Source organism: Echinops telfairi, unplaced genomic scaffold (genome assembly GCF_000313985.2).
Source record: "Echinops telfairi isolate 266 unplaced genomic scaffold, ASM31398v2 ScPeMD7_2010;HRSCAF=2546, whole genome shotgun sequence".
Lineage (NCBI taxonomy): Eukaryota > Metazoa > Chordata > Mammalia > Afrosoricida > Tenrecidae > Echinops > Echinops telfairi.
Window position 1 is genome coordinate 19,928,111 of NW_022105908.1, and position 22,783 is coordinate 19,950,893.

General features: G+C 49.1%; 3 protein-coding genes across 4 annotated transcripts; 2 read left to right on the forward strand and 1 right to left on the reverse strand.

The window, feature by feature from the left end:
- Positions 1-92: 92 nt before the first annotated feature.
- Positions 93-14,938, forward strand: FXR2 (FMR1 autosomal homolog 2). 2 transcript variants are annotated; one of them, XM_045293420.1, is made up of 16 exons: positions 93-4,254; positions 4,800-4,893; positions 5,306-5,377; positions 5,487-5,635; positions 5,829-5,922; positions 6,404-6,520; positions 11,145-11,315; positions 11,519-11,597; positions 11,958-12,067; positions 12,284-12,370; positions 12,651-12,873; positions 13,050-13,247; positions 13,334-13,534; positions 13,630-13,725; positions 13,856-13,926; positions 14,229-14,938. In XM_045293420.1, the coding sequence occupies exons 3-16, from the start codon at positions 5,363-5,365 to the stop codon at positions 14,322-14,324; spliced, it is 1,707 nt and encodes a 568-aa protein (XP_045149355.1). In that variant the 5' UTR covers positions 93-4,254; positions 4,800-4,893; positions 5,306-5,362; the 3' UTR covers positions 14,325-14,938. The 2 variants fall into 2 exon arrangements, with proteins under 2 accessions (XP_045149355.1, XP_004712967.1); XM_004712910.2 differs by having other exon boundaries at positions 2,337-4,254; positions 13,826-13,926.
- Positions 14,939-16,520: 1,582 nt separating this feature from the next.
- Positions 16,521-18,156, forward strand: SOX15 (SRY-box transcription factor 15). The gene is made up of 2 exons (XM_004712909.2): positions 16,521-17,041; positions 17,729-18,156. Exons 1-2 carry the CDS (start codon positions 16,521-16,523, stop codon positions 17,877-17,879), a joined length of 672 nt encoding a protein of 223 aa, XP_004712966.2. The 3' UTR covers positions 17,880-18,156.
- A 271-nt stretch (positions 18,157-18,427) lies between these two features.
- On the reverse strand, positions 18,428-22,757 carry MPDU1 (mannose-P-dolichol utilization defect 1). The gene is made up of 7 exons (XM_004712908.2): positions 22,636-22,757; positions 20,233-20,298; positions 19,702-19,834; positions 19,345-19,430; positions 19,128-19,246; positions 18,915-19,025; positions 18,428-18,762 (listed from the first exon to the last, which is right to left on the reverse strand). Exons 1-7 carry the CDS (start codon positions 22,736-22,738, stop codon positions 18,637-18,639), a joined length of 744 nt encoding a protein of 247 aa, XP_004712965.1. The 5' UTR covers positions 22,739-22,757; the 3' UTR covers positions 18,428-18,636.
- Positions 22,758-22,783: the final 26 nt, after the last annotated feature.

Sequence of the window (22,783 nt, forward strand, 5' to 3'; positions counted from 1 at the left end):
GACCAACCCTTCCTTCTCTGGAGTCTTCTTTGAGTGACCACTGTTAACCTGAACCCTTTTGGACTTTATGCCAGAAATTGCCCCAGAGACTTTCCTGATTCCAGCCCCAGGCGTTCATTCCACCTTGAGGCGCTGGGGAATGGAGATCTTTTCTTGGCATCACTTTCCCAAAGAGCCCCCCTTTCCTTCATGTTCAGTCAAGGTTTCTTTTGTTTGTTTGTTTTCTCCCCATCCACAGTAGGTTTCTCTACCTTCATGCCCTTGGAAATGACTTTTTCCACCTCCTCTGTGATGTCCTGTCTTTAAGCTGGAAAGGGTCTTTCATATTTGCCATTGGAATGATTGGTTTCTGCTCCAGCTTCAATTGACAAGTGCAACCACTCTACGTGACTGTCTCATTTTTGCCCTACCTCTTCCTTGGATTTCTGTTAATGCCTAGTAACTGTAGCGACCCCCTCTTTGCCTATCTTAGCCACTTGATTTGAATTTTTGGTTTTTATCATAAGGTTTTGAGGTCCTGTGGTATTCTGAGGCACCACCTTACTCTATCATATCTAGCTAGCTAAAAGATGCTCCAGCTGATCTGATCTGACTACTCTATTATATCTAGCTAGCTAAAAGATGCTCCAGCTGATCTGACTACTCTATCATATCTAGCTAGCTAAAAGATGCTCCAGCTGATCTGACTTTTTTTCCTCCTGCATATTTCCCTACTCTTGGGGGACATTTTCTTCAAGCTTGGCCCATAGCATTTCTGTTTTCATTGGCAAAAAATCTTAATTCCTTTCTGGTTTTGATGGAGCATTCTTGTCTCTCATATTCTTTCCCCAAAATTGGTATTACCTTTGTTGAAATGTTCTTCCTCATAAGATATTAGCCTTGTTTCCCTTAGCCCTTCATCTAGGCCCACCCAGCCCTCAGATTCTCAGATCTAAGAGAAGTGATTCTTAAAATGAGTCTGAGATCAAGATAGGAAGAGTGGGAGCCAAGCATACCTGGGAAAGATGAAATCTCCAGGTCAGATTCACTGTGTGATCCTGTTGGGAAGGGTGATGCTTGCCACAGAAGTATCTTAACAGATTTGGAGTTTTTTTATTTCTTCTGTGGGCTATGGCAAAGATAGACTTTTGACTGAATTGGGGATAGGATACTTTGTCTTAGAGAGTAGAATTGGAGTTGAGCTAAAAGCTGGGTTATGTGGATTTTGTCTTGTCTAGCCTTTCTGTCCCATGCCTTGGTTAAAGACAACAAATTCCTAAATTCTCATTAATCTTCTCGATTCTCGGTGCCATATAGATACTCAGCCTTTTTGACTTTGCTGTTGATTTAATATTCATGACTCAGCACGGTTAAGTGTTGGTCAAGGAATATTTGTATTGTTTCTAGAGCTATACATTTGTGGAGGTCTCTTTCTCTCAGAATCGAGAGCTTTGATTTTCTTTTGAGATTGAACGGTAAAAATCAGATCTAGGATTTTTGTTCTGTCAGAACTTAAGTGTATTTTATTGTTTTAAAGTTTGTAATAAAAAAAAATAATAAAGTCTGTAATCATCAGATTAAAAAACCTGTTCACCTTCTAGGGCACAATGATCCACCTTTTCAGATCTTGCCTTGATATCTTAACTTCCTTTTTTAAAAAAGTATATCATCTCAAATTTCAACCCATGATTTTTACCAAAATTCTACCTACTTTTCTCTAGAATCTCCTCCTTTAAAAAAATTATACTGTGGTGAAGTGGGTGTTTGCATTTTCCCTTTTTTCTTTTGAGACCTAAGGACAAGAATCAGAATATAAGCTGAAACACGGGGACTAATTTTGTGTCTCTTAATTTGAAGAATTGAAGTACCAAATGAAAGGAACCTAGAACTCTCCTCTCTCCCTGGTCCTTCCCTGACCACAAACTAAGTCACCCTCTGGGTCGCCCCAGTCTCTGACTTTCTAACAGATGCCCTCCTTGCCTGCTCCTTCTCAATGAGCATGGACTGAGCAGAACCAGGAACTCACTTCCCACCACTGGCATGCTTGGAGGCAAAACTAGTGTCTGGGGTGATGTAGGTGGAATTAGGAAACAGTGACTAGATTGGAATATGAAGGTGGAGTGGGAGCCCTTCTGGGAGAATATTTGAAAGTAAAAGATGCTGGGAGGTATCATGACAAGTGAGAGATGCCAGGCTTGTGGCTTTCTTCTGAGCCCTTCATTCTTGCCTTACTGGAAAAAGCCAGGGTAACATTGATATCTCATCTGGAGGGCCACCTTTAGGATTGAGAGACTAGGATTAAACCTTTTGTGAACTAGTGTGTTTTAGGAGTGGGTGACATTATGAAAGTGTCAGACAAGTGCTGCTCTTCTCCATCTGTCTCTCTTCCACTTCTGTCGCATCTCCAAAATGTTTTCAGAGTACCTAACTCTTGATAAACTATTGCTAAAGGTTCGAGACAGACGTTTGGGGGAAAGAATTGGATCAGGTCAGAATGAAGAAGCTGCTTCTTGAATTGTTCGTAGACATCCAGCAGATCCTTAGAAAGAAGAGAGAAGGGATAGAGGATTAGTAGTTGTGAAAGGAGGAAATGAAAGGGAAGAACTCATGCAAAAGGGGACTTGGGCAAATAGTGAGTCTTACGTTTCAGGAGTCTTGAGTGGAAACAGCAGGGATGGGTACAGAGAAGAGGATGGCAGAGAGATAAAGTGTTTTTCACTCCCAAGCTCAGTTTTTATCCCTCACTGCAAAGCTTAAGAATCGTTCCAGGGTATTGAGACCTTTAATATTCTCAAAGACAGCTTATTGAAGTGTAAATGACACGCAGTGAGGACACTATGGAAAGTTTTGATAGGGGTATGGGATGGAGGGACCATTGCTGCAGTTAAGGTAATGGTCTTTTCCTCACCAGGCACTGATCTACTTTGTTGCAGTACATTGTTTGCACTGCCTGATTGTTGACAAAGGTGAAACATTCTTTAGCGAAGAAAGAATAGTCTTCCACAAATGCCCACAGCCATCCAGTTGATTTCCAATTCAGCAACCTGGTAGGACAGAGTAGAACTGCCCCTTGGGAATTCTGAGACTGCAAAACCTTTTTGGGAGCAGAAAACTTAAAACAACACTGTAAAAACTGGATACCGGTTTATAAAAATAAACTTCTATTCTTCTCACCGTATAAAAATATACAAAATTCAACTCAAAATGGGTCCTAGACCTAAGTGTGGAACAAAACGCTAATAATTCTAGAAGAAAACAGAGGCAAAGACCTTTGTGGACTTGCATTAGCCACCAATTTCTTAGATTGGAAACCAAGAGCATAATCCACAAAAACAAATTAATTGTACTTTACCAAAATTAGAAAGCTTTCGTTTTAAGTGTGTGAAAACTGGGAAAGGTGGAAGAATTGGGAGAATTGGGTTGAACAGTTAAGCCTCTGTGGAGAAGCTGGCTCAGCTCTGTTACCATTCTTATTCTTCCTTTGTCACAGCCTCAAGATTGGGGTCTCCTATGCATTTTATTTTCTCAGCATTTTCCAGCACACAGATTATCTGGCATCTCAAGTCCTCGTTTTTCCTTCTGTATACTGTTTATAATTTTGAACTTTGTTCTTGTAGGACTCAGGTGTGGGGCAGCAAGTTGTGCAGGTCCCTGGCTGAATTGGGGAGCTAGACCCTTCTCTGTCCACTCCTGCTGTCCCCTAGGTGTTCTGGGACAGCCTCACACTGTCTCATGGGATATTCTTAGCCTTGCCGAATGCTGCTGGTATTTTAATTGAACTCTGGCAGGCTGCTCAGGACAACAGGAACAAGCTAGGGCGGCCCCTGTAGGAGTCCAGTACATGCTCCAGTTTCCAGGGTGGTCTGATGCAGGTGGTGCTTCCCCACGTACTTAATTCTGTTTCTGGAAATTTTTATTCCTTTCACATCTTTCCATGCCATTATAATTTCCATGCCTTCTCTCTACCTCAACTTTGATATGGGGAGCTTCAAAAACTTCATGGAAAAATGGAATCGGGGATAGTGAAATTTCTTCATGAACTTTTTGAAGCCTTCCGGTATTTCCACAACATAGCTTTCTGGGCCCTGTCATCAGATTGTGTGTGCGCCCATGTAAAACTCAAGTTTTCTAGACATTCCCTTGATAGCTGAAATAATGGTAAATAATTTGCTTTCTCCCCCCTCTCCTTTTTTTTTTTCTTTCACCCTAAAATCCATTCTAGGGCTTTGTGAAGGATGTCCATGAAGACTCTGTCACCATTTTCTTTGAAAACAAGTAAGACCTTGGGAATAGAGAATCCAGCATTCTAGGTCCTAGAAGGAGAGTGGAAAGAGGTGGGCGACCGAGTCCCGTGAGGCATGTAATGGGTTTGGGTGGACATCTTAGGCAGATCCCTGGACAGGAGAGGGCCTGAGAAGTCGGTGAGGTGTGGCCATTTCATCCCAGCTTGTGGTTGTAGCCCATGAGTAAGGGCACCCGATGGTCACACTGGTAACGCTGGACAACACCTTGGATAAAACTCCTACCCTGGCAAAATAGCTGCATGGCAGCTGAAAACCGTATACCCTCTCTTGTCGTGCATTCTTTCAAAAAATCGGGACTTTTTTTGAACGCCGCAGGATTGCGGGACAAATTGTTAAAAATCGGGCCTGTCCCACCAAAAGCGGGACGTCTGGTCACCTTAGCCATGAGTGAAGATAATCCTGTGGAGTTAGGCCTGGGGTATACCAGGGAAGGTGGGACAGTGACTAGGGGAGGCAGTAATGTCTTCTGGAAGAAATAGGCAGTGAATAGCCTTTCATATCAGGTTTTCCTTACAGCTGGCAAAGTGAAAGACAAATTCCTTTTGGGGATGTCCGGCTACCACCTCCAGCTGACTATAATAAAGAGATCACAGAAGGGGATGAGGTAGAGGTAAGAGCTACGGAGCCTACCTTTTAGAAATGCCATGTTCCCTAGGATTTTACGACTCCTGAAACCAGGATTCTAGATTCCCCTCTGGCTGGTTTATACTTCGATTTCTATTCCCCAGCTGAGCTGTCACACTAAGCAGTGTAGCCTATGGAAATGTAAAGTGCAAAGCTATCACTGTTGTGACCAAGCGCCCCGTTTCAGGGAGTTCACCTTTCTTGTGTTTATGATAACGATCTAGAACATACTGGTTTCTGATTATTATCCCCCCCACCCCCCTTAGATTTTTAATTATCAACTCTGGTTTCCGTTACCCTGACCTTAGGAAGTATCCCAAACATCTTAATGCTTTTCTCATTCTTGATGTTTTTGGAATGGTCTCACTATCACGTTTTTTTTCCCGATTTCTCTTCAGGTTTATTCTCGAGCCAACGAGCAGGAACCTTGTGGCTGGTGGCTGGCCCGGGTGCGGATGATGAAAGGAGATGTGAGTGACTGAAGGCCTTCAGAGAACCGTTGAAGCAAATCTTTTGGTCATAGAAAGGTAGGAGAGAGGAGCTAATCTCACCTACAACTTTGCTTTCTGCCCCTGCCAGTTCTATGTTATTGAATATGCTGCCTGTGATGCTACTTACAACGAGATTGTCACCCTGGAGCGGCTTCGGCCAGTCAATCCCAGCCCTCTTGCAACCAAAGGCAGCTTCTTCAAGGTCACCATGGCTGTTCCTGAGGATCTGAGAGAGGCGTGAGTCTTTGGGATATTGGGAGTGGCCGTTTTCCTTGACTGTCTTTGTTTACATTCCCAATATCTGTCCTTGTTCAGTATATTGTTTCTCCTTCCTCCTGCTCCTGTGTTTTTAGCTATAGCCCTTCCCTTTTCTTATCCTCTCTCCTTTTAACCTGTCATGCCCACTGAGCACTTTAATTTTTGTCTGTAGCTGCTCCAATGAAAACGTCCATAAAGAGTTTAAAAAAGCTTTGGGAGCTAACTGCATCTTTCTGAACATCACAAATAGCGAGCTGTTTATTTTGGTAAGTTTGTTCTGACTGAATTTCACAGAAGCCCTTTCAGCAGTTTCCTCCCCTTATTTAAGCCCCTTTGTGAAAAGGAAGGGACTAAAATGTTATCTTTTTTGTCAGAAAGAACTTTATTGTTCCTGATCCCTACTGGCCCAGGTAGCTCTACCTTTCCTTAGACTGCCTCTCAAGTATGACTAATTTTTTTATTACCTGGTAACCATATTGCAGCCTGAACTGAGGGTGCTCCCATGGATATTAGGACTCTCAAAATAGACTCTTCAGTTCTCCCCTTGTGCTTTCTCTTTGCTTGTACCTTAGAACCACATCCCCTTAGGCACCCAGAGAGTAGGCCCTTGTGAGACTGCGATGGTTTTCCTCTTCCCTGGCTTCATTTCCAGTTCTTAATCATGATTCCCAGGCTCTGAGTTCTATTCTGCTGTGTGTTCAAATCAAATTGAATGATTTATCCGTTGCTGTTGTTTTTCTTTCTCAGTCAACCACTGAAGCCCCCGTGAAGAGGGCATCACTGCTGGGTGACATGCATTTTCGAAGCCTACGCACCAAATTGCTGCTTATGTCTCGTAATGAAGAAGCTACAAAACACCTAGAGGTAAGTTTGGCTCTGCTTCTTATTGCTGATTGGTTCTATTATTCTCCCATCTTTCATTCATAAGCTTGTGTTGACCAAGCAAAACCTGTAAAGTCTCTCTGGGCCATTAAACTTGGGTTGGATGTGGAGGTCCACCCCCATGGCAGAGCTCCTTCATGGCATAGTGTTGTTTTCAAACTTGATTTAACCAAGGAACTTTAGGATCAAGTGATTTTAATTGGGCAAAATGCATAAGACATCGATCACAGCTATTTTAAATAGGAAGGAGGGTGGCTTTTCCTTACCTCAGCACCCCCAAAGGCTTTGTGGGTTGCTTGGAAACCCTTTGTAAACTGGAAGCCCACTGGAGTTGGAATCCTAATTCTTGCTTTGCCAAATGATTAACCTTAAATTCTTCATCCACAGCAATGAGATAGGAGAGACAGTTTCTCTGTCTTTTTGAGTTTTAGCATTGTCTGATTGGCTCCCTTTTTCTAGGTTCGATACCCTGTTTCCCTGAAAATAAGTGTCTTATTTTTGCTCCCAAATTTTTGCTCCCAAAGATGCGCTAGGTCATATTTTCAGGGGATATCTTATTTTTCCATGAAGAAGAATGTAGTATTAAATTAAAAAATAAAAATGACGCTGATGGAGGGGGCGAGGGGCCAGCCCCCACCCGCTGCTACTCCTACGAGTTCAGTAATACTACTTCTGGGTTCAGTAAAGCACAATTGTACGGTTGAGATATATAAGTATTATATTAAAGTCATCGAGAGCATGAGAGATAATACAATAATACAGTCAGGCATAAAATAATAATAATTATAATAATACAGTCAGGCATGATACATAGCAACATTGCTCACCTCAGCCCAGCTTGGTGGTCCACGTGGAGAGAGGGGGAAGGGAAGGAGGGAAAGGGAACAAGGGAGAGGGGAGTGACCAGGGAGTGAGCAGCAAGGAGCTCAGGGTCAGAGAGAGAAGTCCCGCCTATATTGCTGGCTCACACCTATATACCTTTTGGGGGCATGCCAGCCCACTAATTACAGGTAGAGACATACGTCACAGGAAGGGGCTGCACTATAGGTTACATAGCAATGAGAGGGTGGTCTAGGGGGTGGTCTCTGGGTCTCCATAGGAACATTATCAGTAGGGTGCAAACTCCGCCTACAGGTGCCTGTCCATTGTCCCCAGAGGCAGGGAGCAGGCCCACCCCTGTGGAGGGATGAGACAGCAGTCTGGCAACTGATTCCCTCAGGGGAGGGAATGCCTGCGCATCTGACCTCCCCTCACAGAAGAATATGGTACACATTTATTGTTGAACAACAAAAAAGGAAATGTATTACCTGTATGTGGTACAGTAGTAGTTATCATCACAAACCAGCATAACCAGACAAACTGAATCCTACAGTATCAAGAATTTCTTGTTACTACCATTATTTCCACGTACAACAATCTGTGGTACATTTACTCATAATCTCTGGTACATTTACTCGCACTTCCTGGCTGCGCTGCAGCCAACACTGAGCTACGCTGTGGAGCCCGGCCACCACTATGGTACAGAGTCCAGAGTTAACGGTAGCTTCGGGGGTCCTTATTATCGGGGAGGCATTATGTTCGGAGAGGTCTTATTTTCGGGGGATGCCTTATATTTCAGCGAGAGGCAAAACTGTAAGTAGATCTTATTTTTAGGGGTTGTCTTACTTTCGGGGAAACGTGGTACCATTCTAAATGAGTAGGGCTTATGTGTGTATGTGGCACCCTCCATTTCCACTTAGCAAGTGAGCCAATTTGCTTCTGGAGCTTTTCTCTAAGTCTGTACAAATTATGTATCATGGTAATCTTTTACTTCTCCCAGGGAGGATGCTGTTCAGTGTGCTGTCAATTAAAAATTGCACCCTTTGCCCCTGATAATACAAACTCTGCCTGTCCAAGTACTCATCGAACAATGGTGGAAGCGTCTACTACCAGCGCACTTGGTGGTATTGATCTGTGGGGCGAAGCACCAGATAGGCTGCGTTGCCATAGATGCAGGTCTTAAAAATGGTGCTGGTTTTTGTTTTCCTTTTTTTTTTAGAAGAAACTTTACCTTTAGATTGTCTCATTAAAATATATACACATTAGGCATGAAATAGATACAAAGTAGTTAGAATAATACCCAGATGCCTTTGTACTAATCTGATTGGGTTTTCTTTTTTCTTCTTCTTTTTTTTTATTGGGTTTTCTTCCCTTTGTTTTTAACCCCTGGCAAACTTCTCTAGAAAACATTGGACCATCTCTAGATTTTTTTTTTTCTCCTCTTTTTCTTGTCCTAAGTCCACTATTTTGAGCACTCAGTTTTCTCTTCTTGCCCCCTGTAACAAGTCCTTGGTATAATGAAACCCCATCCACCAGGGAAGTCCTGGGACTGTCCCTGTCAGCCTTGCTGTTTGGTGCTCCGCTCCCTGTGCGTCGGGATTCGGGGTGGGAGAGGATGAGGCTGTCTGCTCTCATTGAGATTTACAGCCTTGGACACCTTAGATGGGGGTCACTGTGAGCTAAATCAACTCAATGGCAGGGGTTTGGTTTGGGGCTTACTGTTCAGTCTCTTCCTTGTCTTTTGACACCTGAGTCCAGGATGCCTCAGGAAATGACTGAGAATTGAAGTGAATGCACTGTGTCCCAGAGGCCTGCTTTCTGCTTTTCCTCTTTGGAACATTTCATTGTGTTGAGGTGAAATTATTTTCACCTCAAATTATTTTCCCATTCAACAATTTAGCACAGTTTGTTCGGCCACATCAGTTGCTATTCTGGCAATGGGTCAGTGTGCCATCTATTTCCATGCTACCTTTTCTCTTTCCTTCCCTCCAGTTTCCATGTCCCTCTTGTGCCTTCTCATCTTGGTTTTTGGACACATGTTGCCAGTTTGGTTCTGTTTGGTTCAGTGGTTCTCAACCTTCCTAGTGCCGCGACCCTTTAATACAATTCCTCATGTTGTGATGACCCCCCCCCCCCCCATAAAATTCTTTTTTTTTTTTTTAAATCATGTTTTTGGGGACTTGTACAACTCATCACAATCCATACATACATCCATTATTTGTCAAGCACATTTGTACATTTGTTGCTATCATTCTCAAAACATTTGCTTTAAAAAAAAAACATTTGCTTTCTACTTGAGCCCTTGATATCAGCTCCTTCTTTGTTCCCCTTTCCCCTCTCATGAGCCCTTGATAATCTATAAATTATTATTATTTTGTCATATCTTACACTGTCCAATGTCTCCCTTCAATCACTTTTCTGTTGACCATCCCCCATGGAGGAGAGGTTATATGTAGATCCTTGTAATCGGTAGAAAGGGGGCTTTCCACCCCACCTTCCCTCTGCCCTCCTGGTATCGCCACTCTCACCACTGGTGCTGAAGGGATCATCCATCCTGGATTCCCTGTGTTTCCAGTTCCTATCTGTACCAGTGTACATCCTCTGGTCTAGCCGAATTTGTAAGTTAGGATTGGGATCATGATAGTGGAGGGGGAAGGAAGCATTTAAGAACTAGAGGAAAGTTGTATGTTTCATCGTTGCTACACTGCACCCTGACTGGCCCCTCTCCTCCCATAAAACTATTTTCGTTGGTACTTCACAGCTGTAATTTTGCTACTGTTATGAATTAGGCGACCCCTGTGAAGCGGTCGTTTGACCCCCAAAGGGGTCGCAACCCACAGGTGGAGAACCGCTGGTTTAGTTGATTGTTCTAAGGAGCACATCCCTTTAGGTTTTATTATTTCCTAGGCCAATCTATTTGGCTGAAGATGAGCTCAGAGTGGGTGGCTTTAGCTTCACCTTACAGGGTATTAGTAGTTTGGGAGTTCATCAGTCTGTCAGTCCAGTAAGTCTGGTCCTTTACTGAATTTTAGTTTCGTTTTATATTTTTGTCCCATTGTAATCAGGACCTTTATTGTGTGCTTGCTCGTAGTGGTTGCTCATGGTGGTGGGATGACATCATCTAATTTTTCAGGTCTCTAGGATGGGCCTGTGTGGACAGTAACTTCATCTGGAGGATGAATTGCTTCCTCGAGTCTTAGTTTCCTCTTACCCCTTTGCTGACGGGAAGAAACCAGGAAAAAGCCAGTGCAAGCTTTTAAGAGCCTCGAGCCTCTCACCAGGCTGTTGTAGAAACTTTCTGCCTTTTCAGCCCTTGCTTGGGAGGAGGACTTGATACTAGTTTGAACAAGATAATGTTCCTTCTACTTGTATTTTACTTTGTGGAAAGAGCTTTCATACCAACCTTGTTTAATCACCTTGGTGTTCTTGAGAATGAGTGAGGCCAGCTGTAATCAGTCACTGAGCAGATCACAGAATGGGGACCAGAGAGTATGCTTTGTTCGGGATGAAACAGTTGGATAGTCTGAGCCAAATCCAGAACTGGGTGGCTCCCAACCCGAACCATTGGTATTTAGCCAGGCAGAGGAGTGGAACTAACAGCTCCTGAACTTTCCACAGTGGTCCTAGTGGTCAGCAGGCATCAGGGTGGTCCTGCTTTCCTTTCACATAGTTTTCAGTATTTTAAGTCATACAAAAAGTTAGGTGCAAGGACAGGTGTTCTTACATTTAGACCTATCCATCTCCCCACTTCTAACCAAGTGATTCCTGTGATGACTTTGCTTTTCAGACAAGTAAGCAATTGGCAGCAGCATTCCAGGAGGAGTTCACAGTCCGAGAGGACCTGATGGGCCTAGCAATTGGGACTCATGGTGCCAACATCCAGCAGGCCCGAAAAGTACCCGGGGTGACCGCCATTGAGCTGGGTGAAGAGACCTGCACTTTCCGCATCTATGGGGAGGTCAGCCAAGGTCCCTGTTGTTGGTCCCGTTTAGGTGAGAGAGGGAGGGCTGGTGGAGGTCAAAGTAGAAAGGACTCGGGTTATGTTGACATCCTTCTATTTGATGGTCTCACATTTCCCCAAAGAGCGAGGGTGGCAAGATGAACAAGATTTGAAGTCCAGGCACCTTACTGTATTGACGACGCCCTGTTGTTGTTTCTTAGACTCCTGAGGCATGCCGGCAGGCCCGAAGTTACCTTGAGTTTTCCGAGGACTCGGTGCAAGTGCCCAGGAACCTGGTTGGTGAGTTGGGTGTATGTATGTGAAAGAACACTGCTGGGGGCCAGATGTGAGTCTTAAGTGACTCTAGGCATTTTGCCAGGGGTTGGCACCTCCCATATAGTGCCCATTTCATAAAGACTGAGCAAGTAGTCTGTAGTAGAATTGATAAAAATTGAGTACAAAAATAGGGATTGTTATACTTCATCCTATGAAAATTCCTCAAAAATCTAGAAGCAGGAGAGAGTGAATTAAGGGAATCTTTTTATAGAAGGGGGTGGGGGAGGTGAGGCTGGAAGATGATTTATATTGTTTTACTGTTCTTTCATTTAAAAACATCCCAACCCCACCCCAAAGAGCCTAATTTCTCCTTTACCCACTTAGGCAAAGTGATTGGAAAGAATGGGAAAGTGATCCAGGAGATTGTGGACAAATCTGGTGTGGTGAGGGTCCGCGTTGAAGGGGATAATGACAAGAGGAACCCCAGAGAGGAGGTATGGGAGACTTGACTTCCAGGAGTAGATGAGATGGTTCTTAGAGTCATTCCCGTGAGGACCGAGGTTTCTCAGGGGTGAAGCCTGGAAACGGCCCTGCCTCTAGTAGATGTAGACCTCATCGGGTGGGGTGGGCTTTCTTAGGAGGTGGGGTGGGGCTTAGTCTTCCTTTTCATCGCCCTTCCTGATTCCTCTTTTCTTCCCTCTGATCACCAGGGAATGGTTCCCTTCATATTTGTTGGCACCCGAGAGAATATCAGCAATGCTCAGGCTCTTCTGGAATATCACCTCTCCTACCTGCAGGTATCTGGTCAGAAATTCTGGGAGAGGAAGTATGTGGTGACCACAAGGGGACAGACTGCTCGTGCATAGAGTGAGGTGTTGTCTGTCTCGTAGAGTAACACAGGAACTTGGATGATTAGGGGCTATGGGGCTGAATCCTAGGGTTTTCCTTCTGTCATTCTTGAGAGCTTAGTTAAATAGAAATCAAGGTGGATAGGGTCACGGTGGAGAAGCCAAAAGTCCACTTGATCCCATGCCTACTCCTCGTTGACTGTCTTCTGTCTTCCACTGCTTTAACCAGGAGGTGGAGCAGCTTCGTTTGGAGAGGCTACAAATTGATGAACAGCTTCGGCAGATTGGTCTGGGTTTTCGCCCTCCTGGGAGTGGACGGGGCAGCGGTGGCAGTGACAAGGCTGGCTATACCACTGATGAGAGCTCTTCCTCTTCCCTCCACACAACTCGAACCTACGGGGGCAGTTATGGGGGCCGTGGCCGTGGCCGGAGGACAGGCGGGCCTGTCTATGGTGAGGATGCTAAGGCAGGGGGAGGGCAGGAGTGGAGGCTTGGGGAAAAGGATGGTGGGTATGAAGAAGTGATTGGCTGGGGACCTGAGTGATGAGTGGGAAAATCCTTCCCATATGGAGCTCTGATGTATCCAGCGGTGGGATGTGACCCTGACTGACCCCACCTTGACTTTCAGGCCCGAGTTCAGACCCATCCACAGCTTCTGAGACTGAGTCGGAGAAGAGAGAGGAGTCCAACCGAGCTGGACCTGGCGATCGAGATCCCCCAACCCGGGGAGAGGAGAGCCGGAGGCGGCCAATTGGGGGTCGAGGTCGGGGACCTCCATCTGCCCCCCGGCTCACCTCGAGATATAACTCTTCATCCATTAGCTCAGGTACGGGACAGCTGACCTCATAAATCGGGAAAAATGGGGGGCAGGATTGGACACCTGACTCCCAACTCCTTTTTTCCTGCAACCAGTGCTGAAGGATCCCGACAGTAATCCGTACAGCCTTTTGGACACATCGGAACCCGAGCCCCCAGTTGATTCCGAGCCTGGGGAACCACCCCCAGCAAGTGCCAGGCGACGCCGTTCCCGCCGCCGCCGCACTGATGAAGACAGGACCGTCATGGATGGAGGCCTGGAATCAGATGGGGCCAGCATGACAGAGAACGGCCTGGGTGAGGGGTGTGCCTGGGACGTGAAAAATAAAGGGACGGCAAGAATTGAGCAACTAAGAGATTGGGGTACATGACTCCTTTTTCCCTGCCCACAGAAGATGAGTCAAGACCCCAGCGTCGGAACCGAAGCCGCCGCCGTCGGAACCGTGGTAATCGGACTGATGGTTCTGTCAGTGGAGATCGCCAGCCAGGTGAGCTAGCATTGAGGGGCCAGAATCCTTCTTCGCTGAGATTGTGGGGGGCTGGATTCCTGAGTTCCTTTCTCCAACTCTTGACCCTCTGCTTTCCCAGTGACTGTGGCTGACTATATCTCACGCGCAGAGTCACAGAGCCGCCAGCGACCAGCCCTGGAACGGACTAAACCCTCGGAGGACTCGCTTTTAGGACAGAAGGTAGGCAGGCAATATGTCATTTATTTACCTTCCCTCCCTCACTCCTTGTGTTTAGGGGGCTTAAAAAAAAAATTCCAAAGCCATCTCTTACTGAATTGCAGCGAGGGCCCTGTCTGGAAGAGTCTAGACTGCCGACTGGTGGTGTAGAGGGAAGCTCGGTTCTGGTCGGCTCCCAGAGAGAGCTATTAGATCCAGTAGCCAAATGCTAGGAGAGCTTAAGGTGGCATATAGTTTGTGTGATACATGTGAATTTTTATTTCAATGCCTGTTTTTCTCCATTTTCTTTCCTGCCTTTTCCTCAGGGTGATTCTGTCAGCAAACTCCCTAAGGGCCCCTCTGAGAATGGGGAGCTCTCTGCCCCCATGGAGTTGGGTAGTTTGGTGAATGGGGTTTCATAAAACCTCCAGCTCGCATCCCTCCCGTCTCCATTTCGCTTGCTGCCCAACACCATGGCCCTCACAGGCCCGACTGACCTGCGCTGGAGCTACTCTTATCTAGGGGGGTGGGGGGTGGCACAGCAGCTTGGGTACCCCCCTCCCCCCCAACCTCCAGGAGCTAGTGGAGGGATGTGTAACAGGGTCATACCCTCCTCCCTCTTGTCCACCCTCCCCCCTGGGTGAAGGGAGCCTCTCTCCTTCCCCATCAGACTGGATGTGCCTTTATCCTCTAACGCCCCAATCTCTCTGAACACCCCTATTCTCTGCCTGTTGGTGGGGGGTGCTCCTTGACCCACCCATATGTGACAGTTCAGGGGGGTTCCCCTGCTATCCCTCCTCCCATCCTGTACCCCCCATTTCTGGGGCCTCATCACTGTGGAAGACGGGGATAGTAAGGATCTAAGTGGGTGGGAGGCATGGGGAAGGTTTTGGAGTAGAACCAGGGGCGTGTATGAAGGGGGGTGACAAGGTCCCCTAGGGGGAGGGGGGGAACTAACCTTGTCTGGTGGTTGAGAAGGCGTATTTATTTTTCACTGTACAGTATTTAAAAAGAGAATAAAAAAAATCCAAACGGCTTCCTTGTGTCTGCCTTTCTGGTTCCACGACTCCGTTTCTCTCTGGGACTGACCTGCCTTGGCCCCTTGGCTTTTGTTTCTTCCCTAAGGATGGTCTTTCTGCTGGGAATTCTTGAGATTCCTAAATTCCCCAGTTGGGGGGTAGGGAGCCATGTACCCTCCCTGGTTCCCAGGATTGTGGCTAGTACTTTGCCTCCCCTCCCCCACGTGGCTGTGGACCACTCACTCCTGTACCCTGAGTCACAGTTCCGGCTAGGCCGGGCTGTTCAAAGTTGGAGCCATTCCTGCTAACAGTTTGAGCGTGCCAAGGAGCTGCTTAATCGGATTAACTGAGGCCTGCGGCCTGGGCTGGGCCCTGGGCAGACTTCCCTCTCCAGAGCCACTGGGACCCAGGTGTCCTGCCCTCATTCTCGGCTGGATTTCAGCATCCATGTCATCTTACTGTTCAGCTTTTAGGAGTTGGAGATAGAAACTTGGCCCCTGTGGATAGTAAACCTAGGTCTAGGGGCTGGAGCCTGAAAAGTTCAAGTCCTCTTACCCTGGACCACGGTTGGATGACTCAGAAAACGAAAATGGCCTCCCTCCTGCTTGACTCTAGCCCCAGGGGCATGCTGGAGATTGAGGCTCCAGAGGCACAAAAGCAGCTGAAGTGCAGTTGGGTGCCCGTGTTCCCCAGTGCCTTTGCACAGTCCAGGCCTGAGGGCACTTGGTCCTCTGCTTGATCTCATTGTGGAAGTGGGTGACTGACTTTAAATGACCAATGCTTAAGAAAGGGGAAGGAGCCCAGAAGTTAAGCACTCTGCTGCTAACCAAGAAAGGTCAGCAGTTTGAACCCACTGGCTGCTCAAGAGGGGAAGAGGTGGCAGTCCAGCCTTAGAAACCCCTAGTAGGGCCCTCTGTATCGGCACCCACACCTCAGCAGTGGGGCTGAAGGGAGGAGGGAAGGCCATTTCCATAGAGCAACGCCCCGGGGCCTGGGTCTTGGGTGGGGCGGTGGGCGTGGCACCCTAAGGGCAAGTGTTGGGGGCTGGGAGGATCAGGACACCTGGGTTTGCGTAGGGGAGGGGGAAAGTTGGTGTCCTTGGGGGGGGGGGGGCGTGGCCTTCTGGGAGGGGTTGGGCGAGTCTCTAGAAGCGATTCCCAGGTTGACTTTGCCAGCCCCAGAACTGGAGTCTCAGTTCCTGCACCTGGGCCGCATCACCGGCAGCTGCTGGCACCCCGCACCGGGCGCGCGAAGGGACGGGTTACTGCTTCCACCCAAGGTATGTGGGGTCACCAGCAGCAGTAGGGTAGGGCTTGATGGGGAGGCCATTTAGAGGCACGTGATAAGGGGTCTCAGCCTCTCCAGTTGGGGTACCAGCCAACGGCTGGCTTGTGCTCTCTTCACAGGGTGCCGACAGACTGGCAGCAGGGCCTCCATTGGAAGGACTCGGGTTGAGTTTTTTCAGGGGTACAAATGTTTCCGTAACAACTCCAGACTAGGAAGGCCGCTCTTTTTGACAACTGCACTTGGAGAGCAACGGTTCACTTGGGAGGAGAGCATTTGGTACGCCCTCTTCGGGCTTCCCCTCCTAGCCACCCCATGGCCACCCCCAGCTCCTCACAGGATCAGGCCTGGAGCCTGGAGCTTCCCTCCCCCGGGGCACTATCCCCGCCTTCGGGGTCTCCGGAGCCCGAGGGTGCTGGCAGCCCGCGGGCCCCCGCCGGGCTGCCGGTGCAGAAAGTGAAGCGGCCCATGAACGCGTTCATGGTGTGGAGCTCCGCGCGGCGCCGCCAGGTGGCGCTGCAGAACCCGAAGATGCACAACTCGGAGATCTCCAAGCGGCTGGGCGCGCAGTGGAAGCTGCTGCGCGAAGACGAGAAGCGGCCCTTCGTGGAAGAGGCCAAGCGGCTCCGGGCCCGGCACCTGCGGGACCACCCGGACTACAAGTACCGGCCGCGGCGCAAGACCAAGAGCCCGGGCACCGGGGCGCCACACTTCGGCCCCAGCGTGGCGGACGGCGGGCCTGCTTGGGGGCCAACTTTTGCGACCACCCAGGGTACCAGAGGCTTCGGGTACCAGCCCCCCAACTATTCCACCACCTACCTGCCCGGCAATTATGGGTGAGTGTCTTGGGGAAAACAGGATAAGGGTGAAGCCGGTGCGGGCCTCCTGGAGCAGAACCAAGCCCCTGGGCCCTCAGTGCCTTATGAGGGGTGGGCTAGGAGAGTTCTGGTGGCCCCGGGTTGTCTAGAGGCCACCTCGGTCCTTGTGAGTTGGGCTAACTGCAATGTCAGCAGTGTGGAACTACCAGCTGCTTCTCGGGGGAAAGAAGAGGCTTTCCACTCCTGAAAGTAGTCTTGTTTGGAAACCCACCGGGACACGTCTACTCTGTCCTAGAGGGTCACCAAGAGTCACGATCAATTCCACGGTGATGAGTTTGCTTTTGGAGTTTTGATGTCGGTCCTTCAGGGGCACACAACAGACCTCAGGAGGTCTACATATCTGGAGGGTGGTTCCCAGCTGTCCTGGCCTGTGTGTGACCCAGCTTCCTCTCCTCGCCTTGGGGGCAAGGAGAGGCCAAGCCCAACTTTGCTCCTTCCTGGCCGCCACCCCAAAAAGAGGAAAACAGCTGCAGAGCACGCAAGGCAAGCTGCCCGAACGTGCCCCAACACGGGCCAGGCTCGGGTTCTGTACCTGGTTATATCCGGGGTGGGTAGCAAGCTGCACCTCTGCCTGCCCCCACAGTGTTGGGGACCCACGCTGCATGCAGGGAGGCTCCCTCTAACCCCATCCCTCTCTCTTTTCAGCACCTCACCTTACAAACGCGAGGCCTCTGCGTCCTGGCCCCTCCCTCAAGGCTGCCCAATGCTCCCAGCTGAGCTGATCAGCCCCCATAACCCCTACAGACCTGCGGCTGACCCTCCCACTACCTATAACCCTCCCCTAACCTACCTTTAACCCCTGTGGACACAGACCACCGGGAAGAACCATACTGTGCCCCCAGGCTGCAAACCCTTTTGGTATTGGGACCATTCCTCTCAAAGGCAGGAGCATTGTGGTCCTCCCAGAGCCAGCAGAGGGAGCCCACAAAGGTGCCAGCCATGCAAAGGGCCCTTTTCCTGCTTGTAGAAGACAGAATTGAGGTCACCCTTCAGGAGAGCTCCCTAAGTTCTGTGATTTGTGTGTGTGTGTTTGAGACCATGTTTTTCCTGATTAAACCCTGTCTCTGAGTCTACTCCATCCTGGCTGCCTGCTCACTGCAGAAGGAACTAGGAAAAGCTCCACCCCCTTCCACCAAGACCTGCCAGTGCAGGAGCCTTCTCACCCCACCCTGGGGCCCTGCCTTAGTCATTCTGCCCCCCTTTCTCCAGCCCAGCACTGGGGTCCAGGAGACAGCCAGATTGCAAAGGGGGTGAGGTAAGGCAGCTTGCAAGCCTCAAGTGCCACCGCCCAGCCTCGGCCCCTGTGGAGTCACAAGGGAAGGGAAAAGGCAAGATAGCCTGGACTTGCTGTTAAAGGCGACTCGATGATTTAATTGAGAGGTACGTGAACAACATTCATTCACTGTCAGAATGTAAGCTTGAAAATCCAAGTATTGTAAAAACAACCTTCGTTCAATTGTGGGAGGGGGTGATAGTTTGGGGCCCCACCAGCAGACCCGGCTCAGATGGGGAGGGGGTGACAGGAGGCTGGGTGGCTCAGTGGGCTCCCAGCCCTACTGCTCCTTTTTCTGCCTGTGGGGAGTCTTGGCATTCCAGTAATAGAGAAGCTGAGCTGCGATGATGCCATTGCAGAGGGAGGAAACCACAAAGGTGCCAGCCATGAGAGGGTCTCCCGTTTCCTGCGGGAAGAGGACAGAACTAAGGTCACCTTTCATCAGAGACCAAGCGCCTGTTCCCCTGAGGACGAAAGATTCCAGAGAAGAGCCTTAGCCCTTACTTGGGGTAGCAAAAATGAGGTTTGGGTGCTTTCTAGTTGAAGGGCTACACTCACCTGAATGGAGGTGAAGATCCGGGCCAGAGAGCCCCCAAACAAGAGAAAGACAGTGATGGCCGAGAGCTGACCCGTGTGCCCATTGTAGTAGTTGGTGGTGGCCTGGAGCAGCTGAGGGTGGAGTTGCAAAAGGTGGTCTACGCTCATGCACCCTAGGCAACCACACCTCCACCTGCCCCTCCCCGCCAATCCTTCCCCTGGCCTGGTACTCACCCTGCCCCCTACCACAGCAGGCACGTTGGAAGCCTGGAGCCAAGTGACCACGGCCAGCGGGGTCAGGGGCGAGAGCAGGAGCAACAGGAGCAGGGTGTAACAGACTAGGAAAGCGACTCCTGGGGGTCAAGGAGAGAGGGGCCGTTGACCTCTCCCAAGCCTCGGGTTCCAAGGCTCCCAGAGCTGCTCCCCACGCACCCCAGAAGCCCCTCAGCACCTTTCACAGTCTGCCCCCTGTAGTGCAGGACCAGGAAGCCAATGGTGAGCGTCTGGAGCATCAGGAACAGGGCTTCACCCCAAGAGCTGCAGAGTGGAGAGGCGGGAGAAAGGCGGGCCTGACCGCGGCAGGGAGAGCCTCCATGCCTCCCTCCGTGTAAGTACCATTCTCGGGGTTGCCCTGCTGCCCTTCCCACAGCCCCCACACCATTGACTCTTCGTCCTGGGTGTTCTTGGGAGACTGGCCTCTTTTGCCTCTGTAGAAGGGCGCTCTCAAGGACTAGGTTTCCAAGAGGGCTGATGCTTTCTGCTTCCCTGGCCCTACCCCTGATGAAGGTGTGGGCATGTGCCCCCTCACCTGAAGGGAAACTTGTTGGTGGTGCTGTAGACCATAGTCCCAGTCAAGGCCACTAGCTCCAGCATGACCGACTGAAGACTCAGCCCTTCTGCACTCTTGGCGCTCAGGATTTTAAACACCTGGGGCAGTTTTACTGGAGAAAAGACGGCAGGGTTGAGACTCCTCCATTCATTGGTAGTCCGCCCACCCAGCTGATTGGGGAGCATGCTACCCCCACTCTCAACATCTGTGCCCTATTCCACCAAAAGCAAAACCCCAAACTTAACTGCCATCCAGGTGGTCTCAATTCATAGTGACTAGAGAACGGGGTATCTGAACTGCCCCTGTGAGTTTCCGAGGCTAACTTGGGTAGAAGAAAGTCCCATCTTTCTCTCCAGGATCCGCTAGCTGATCAGGCCTTGAACAGCTGGCCTTGCAGTTATCAGTATAACCACCTACTTGACCAGGGCCCCAGCCCCCCACTTCAGTTAAATGAGCCTTCCGGACACCCAGGCCCATCCCAATAGCAGGAAAGGAAGTTAAAATACATACCCAGCAGGGAAGCAGATACAATGCCCAGCCCCAGGCCTTTGCTGAGGAGAATCTTGAGGCAAGGGACTGGAAAGAGAAAGGTCAATAGGGAGGAGGCTTCCAATGCCAGCCCAGGGGGTATGGGAAGTACTGGAGGCACAGCCCTTCCCAGAGACCTGACACACCCACAGAGGCTTAGGGCCATCTCGCATTTGGGTGGGAGGAGGCCTCTCAGTTCACTGCCATCTAGTCCCTGATGACTAGATGCCCTGTAGCACATTACAAGGCAGGGTAGAACTGCCCCTTGGGGTTTCTGAGAAGGAACCTCACAGGAGTAGAAATTCCCCGGGTTCCTCTATTTCCGATAGTCTTAGGAACTGAGACACCTCCTCTTCCGTCTCCACGTGGCTCCACCCACGAGTACGGGTGTGAAGACTGTTACCATGCTACACCATGCTTCAGGACAATATTTCATTTATTTGTCATTAGAAATAAATTTCACAATCTATAATTACATATTGTTTTTGTGATTCATCACTATGCTTTGATGATGTTCAATTTAAAAAAATGTTCAATATGTCACAATGAAAAGACATCCTGTGTATCAGATATTTACATGACAATTCACAACAGTAGCAAAATGAGTTATGAAGTAGCAACAAAAATGTTATGGTTGGGGGTCACCACGACACGAGGAAGGTTGAGAAGCTGGTGGTTTCAAACTGTTGTTGACCTTGCAGGTAGGGATCCTGGGAGGTAGGCCTGGGCCCTCTCCAAATCATCTAAATTTCAAAGCAGCCTTTGCCACATTTTCCTCTCACTCAACCCTCCACAGCCCACACACTAACATCTACACTCCTGGGCAGAGCCCCTAAAGTTCCCAAGGTTAAAGTGGAGCAACCCCCAAGAAGGGAGGGAAAAGAGGAACAGGTTCACTGCTGTCCAATAGATTCAGCTTTATGTGACAGAACTGCTTCACAGGGTTTTCTTGGTTGTAATTTGTATAGAAGCCAGCGGGGAGGCTTTTCTTTTGCCTGTCAAACCACCAGTAGTCGAAGCCAAACAGTCTGCATCCTTGTGGTTCACCCAATTCCCAAGGGCCCTGCTTTATTTCTCTTCTTGAGCAACTTGGTCCTCTTCACAGGTGTCTGGATCGCTTATTCCTAAACCCAACGCTCCATTGTTCCGAGAGGCCTGCGACCTATCCAGGGACTCAATCCTGCCTTTCCATGTCCTGCACTCCAAGCTCTGAAGTCTTCCTTTCAAGGAGCTTGACCCACAGGGCGTCAGGGTTTCATGGGCCATGAAGCTAGCCGGACTTCCCCTATGGGGGAGTCGACACAAAGCGACAGGACAAGGCTTCCTAGAAGGGATGTTTGCCTGGTGAGATGGGGGTTTCTTGTTAAGTTGCTTCACAGATAGGAAATGGAAGGCCGGTTATAAAATTACATTGTGAACAAATGTAGAAATTGAAATGGAGAGAAATTGAAAGATCTGGTCAGTGCCCTTAAAGGCTTGATTCACCATAGGAATCAATCCATCATTTTATTGACAAGATGCCTATACTATGCACCAGGCCCTTTCACCATGGGAACAGTTTCATAGGCTTCCCAAGGGAAGGCTAGAGAAGGGAACCAGTATTGTCAATTCTGGCTTACGATACCAGTCAAGTAGTCTTAACTCCTATTCTCTACTTTATCTCTAGGTTGGAATACTCATTGCAAAGGCTACACAAAATTCAGACACTATTCATGAGTAAAGGGTTTATTAAGGAAATGAACAAGTTGTCACGCAAGTGAAAAGAGTTGCTCATAGGATGTGTTAGTTTTTCCAGGGCTGTTAATAGATGCCATAGGGGTGCGCCACTCGCCTGCAAGGCTCAAAGGAAGGCATTCAGGTCAAGGTCCGAGGGTCAGCAAACCTAGCTCCCCCAATTTAAGTGCCCAGAGGTACCCCACAAGCCAGCCTCCGGCCCCAAAGCATTCCGCTTTACTTGCCCCGTAGGCTGGGATGCAGCCCCACGGCTGTGAGAATTTTATTATTTTTTAGGATGTGAGAATTTTAATACTGGATTTTTCTGCAAGCAGAGTGCTGGGCTGTTCTTCCTGAAGAAGGAATGAAATCGAACCACGCTCCTAAAGGTTCGGACAGCTACCAGAGCTTAGAGGCACGCGACCAGAATTTGCTTTGTTTTGTACAACTTGAGGCTTTGCCTTTTTCACCGTCGCGAAAGACCAAAGGAGCGGTAGGTGCTTCACAAAGAAGTCACCTGGCGGCGACTCCTTCCGCCCGAACATGGCGTCCCCGCCTGTGGCCTGAGGCACTTCCGCCCCTCTCGGGATGACTTCCGGGCGGGGCCCTCAGTCACTCCCTTTATAGTCCGAGCCCGCGCGGCCGTAGCCCTGATCTCACGCCAACACTCACCGTGCAGCAGGTCCCACTGGACGAACAGCCGGTCGTAGCATTTCTCGGGTAGCAGCAGCGGCACGAGAGCCCGCTTCAGCGCGCCGCCGCCCTCGGCCGTCATGTTGGACTCGCTTCCGCCAGGCCCCGCGGAACGGCGCGGGCGCGC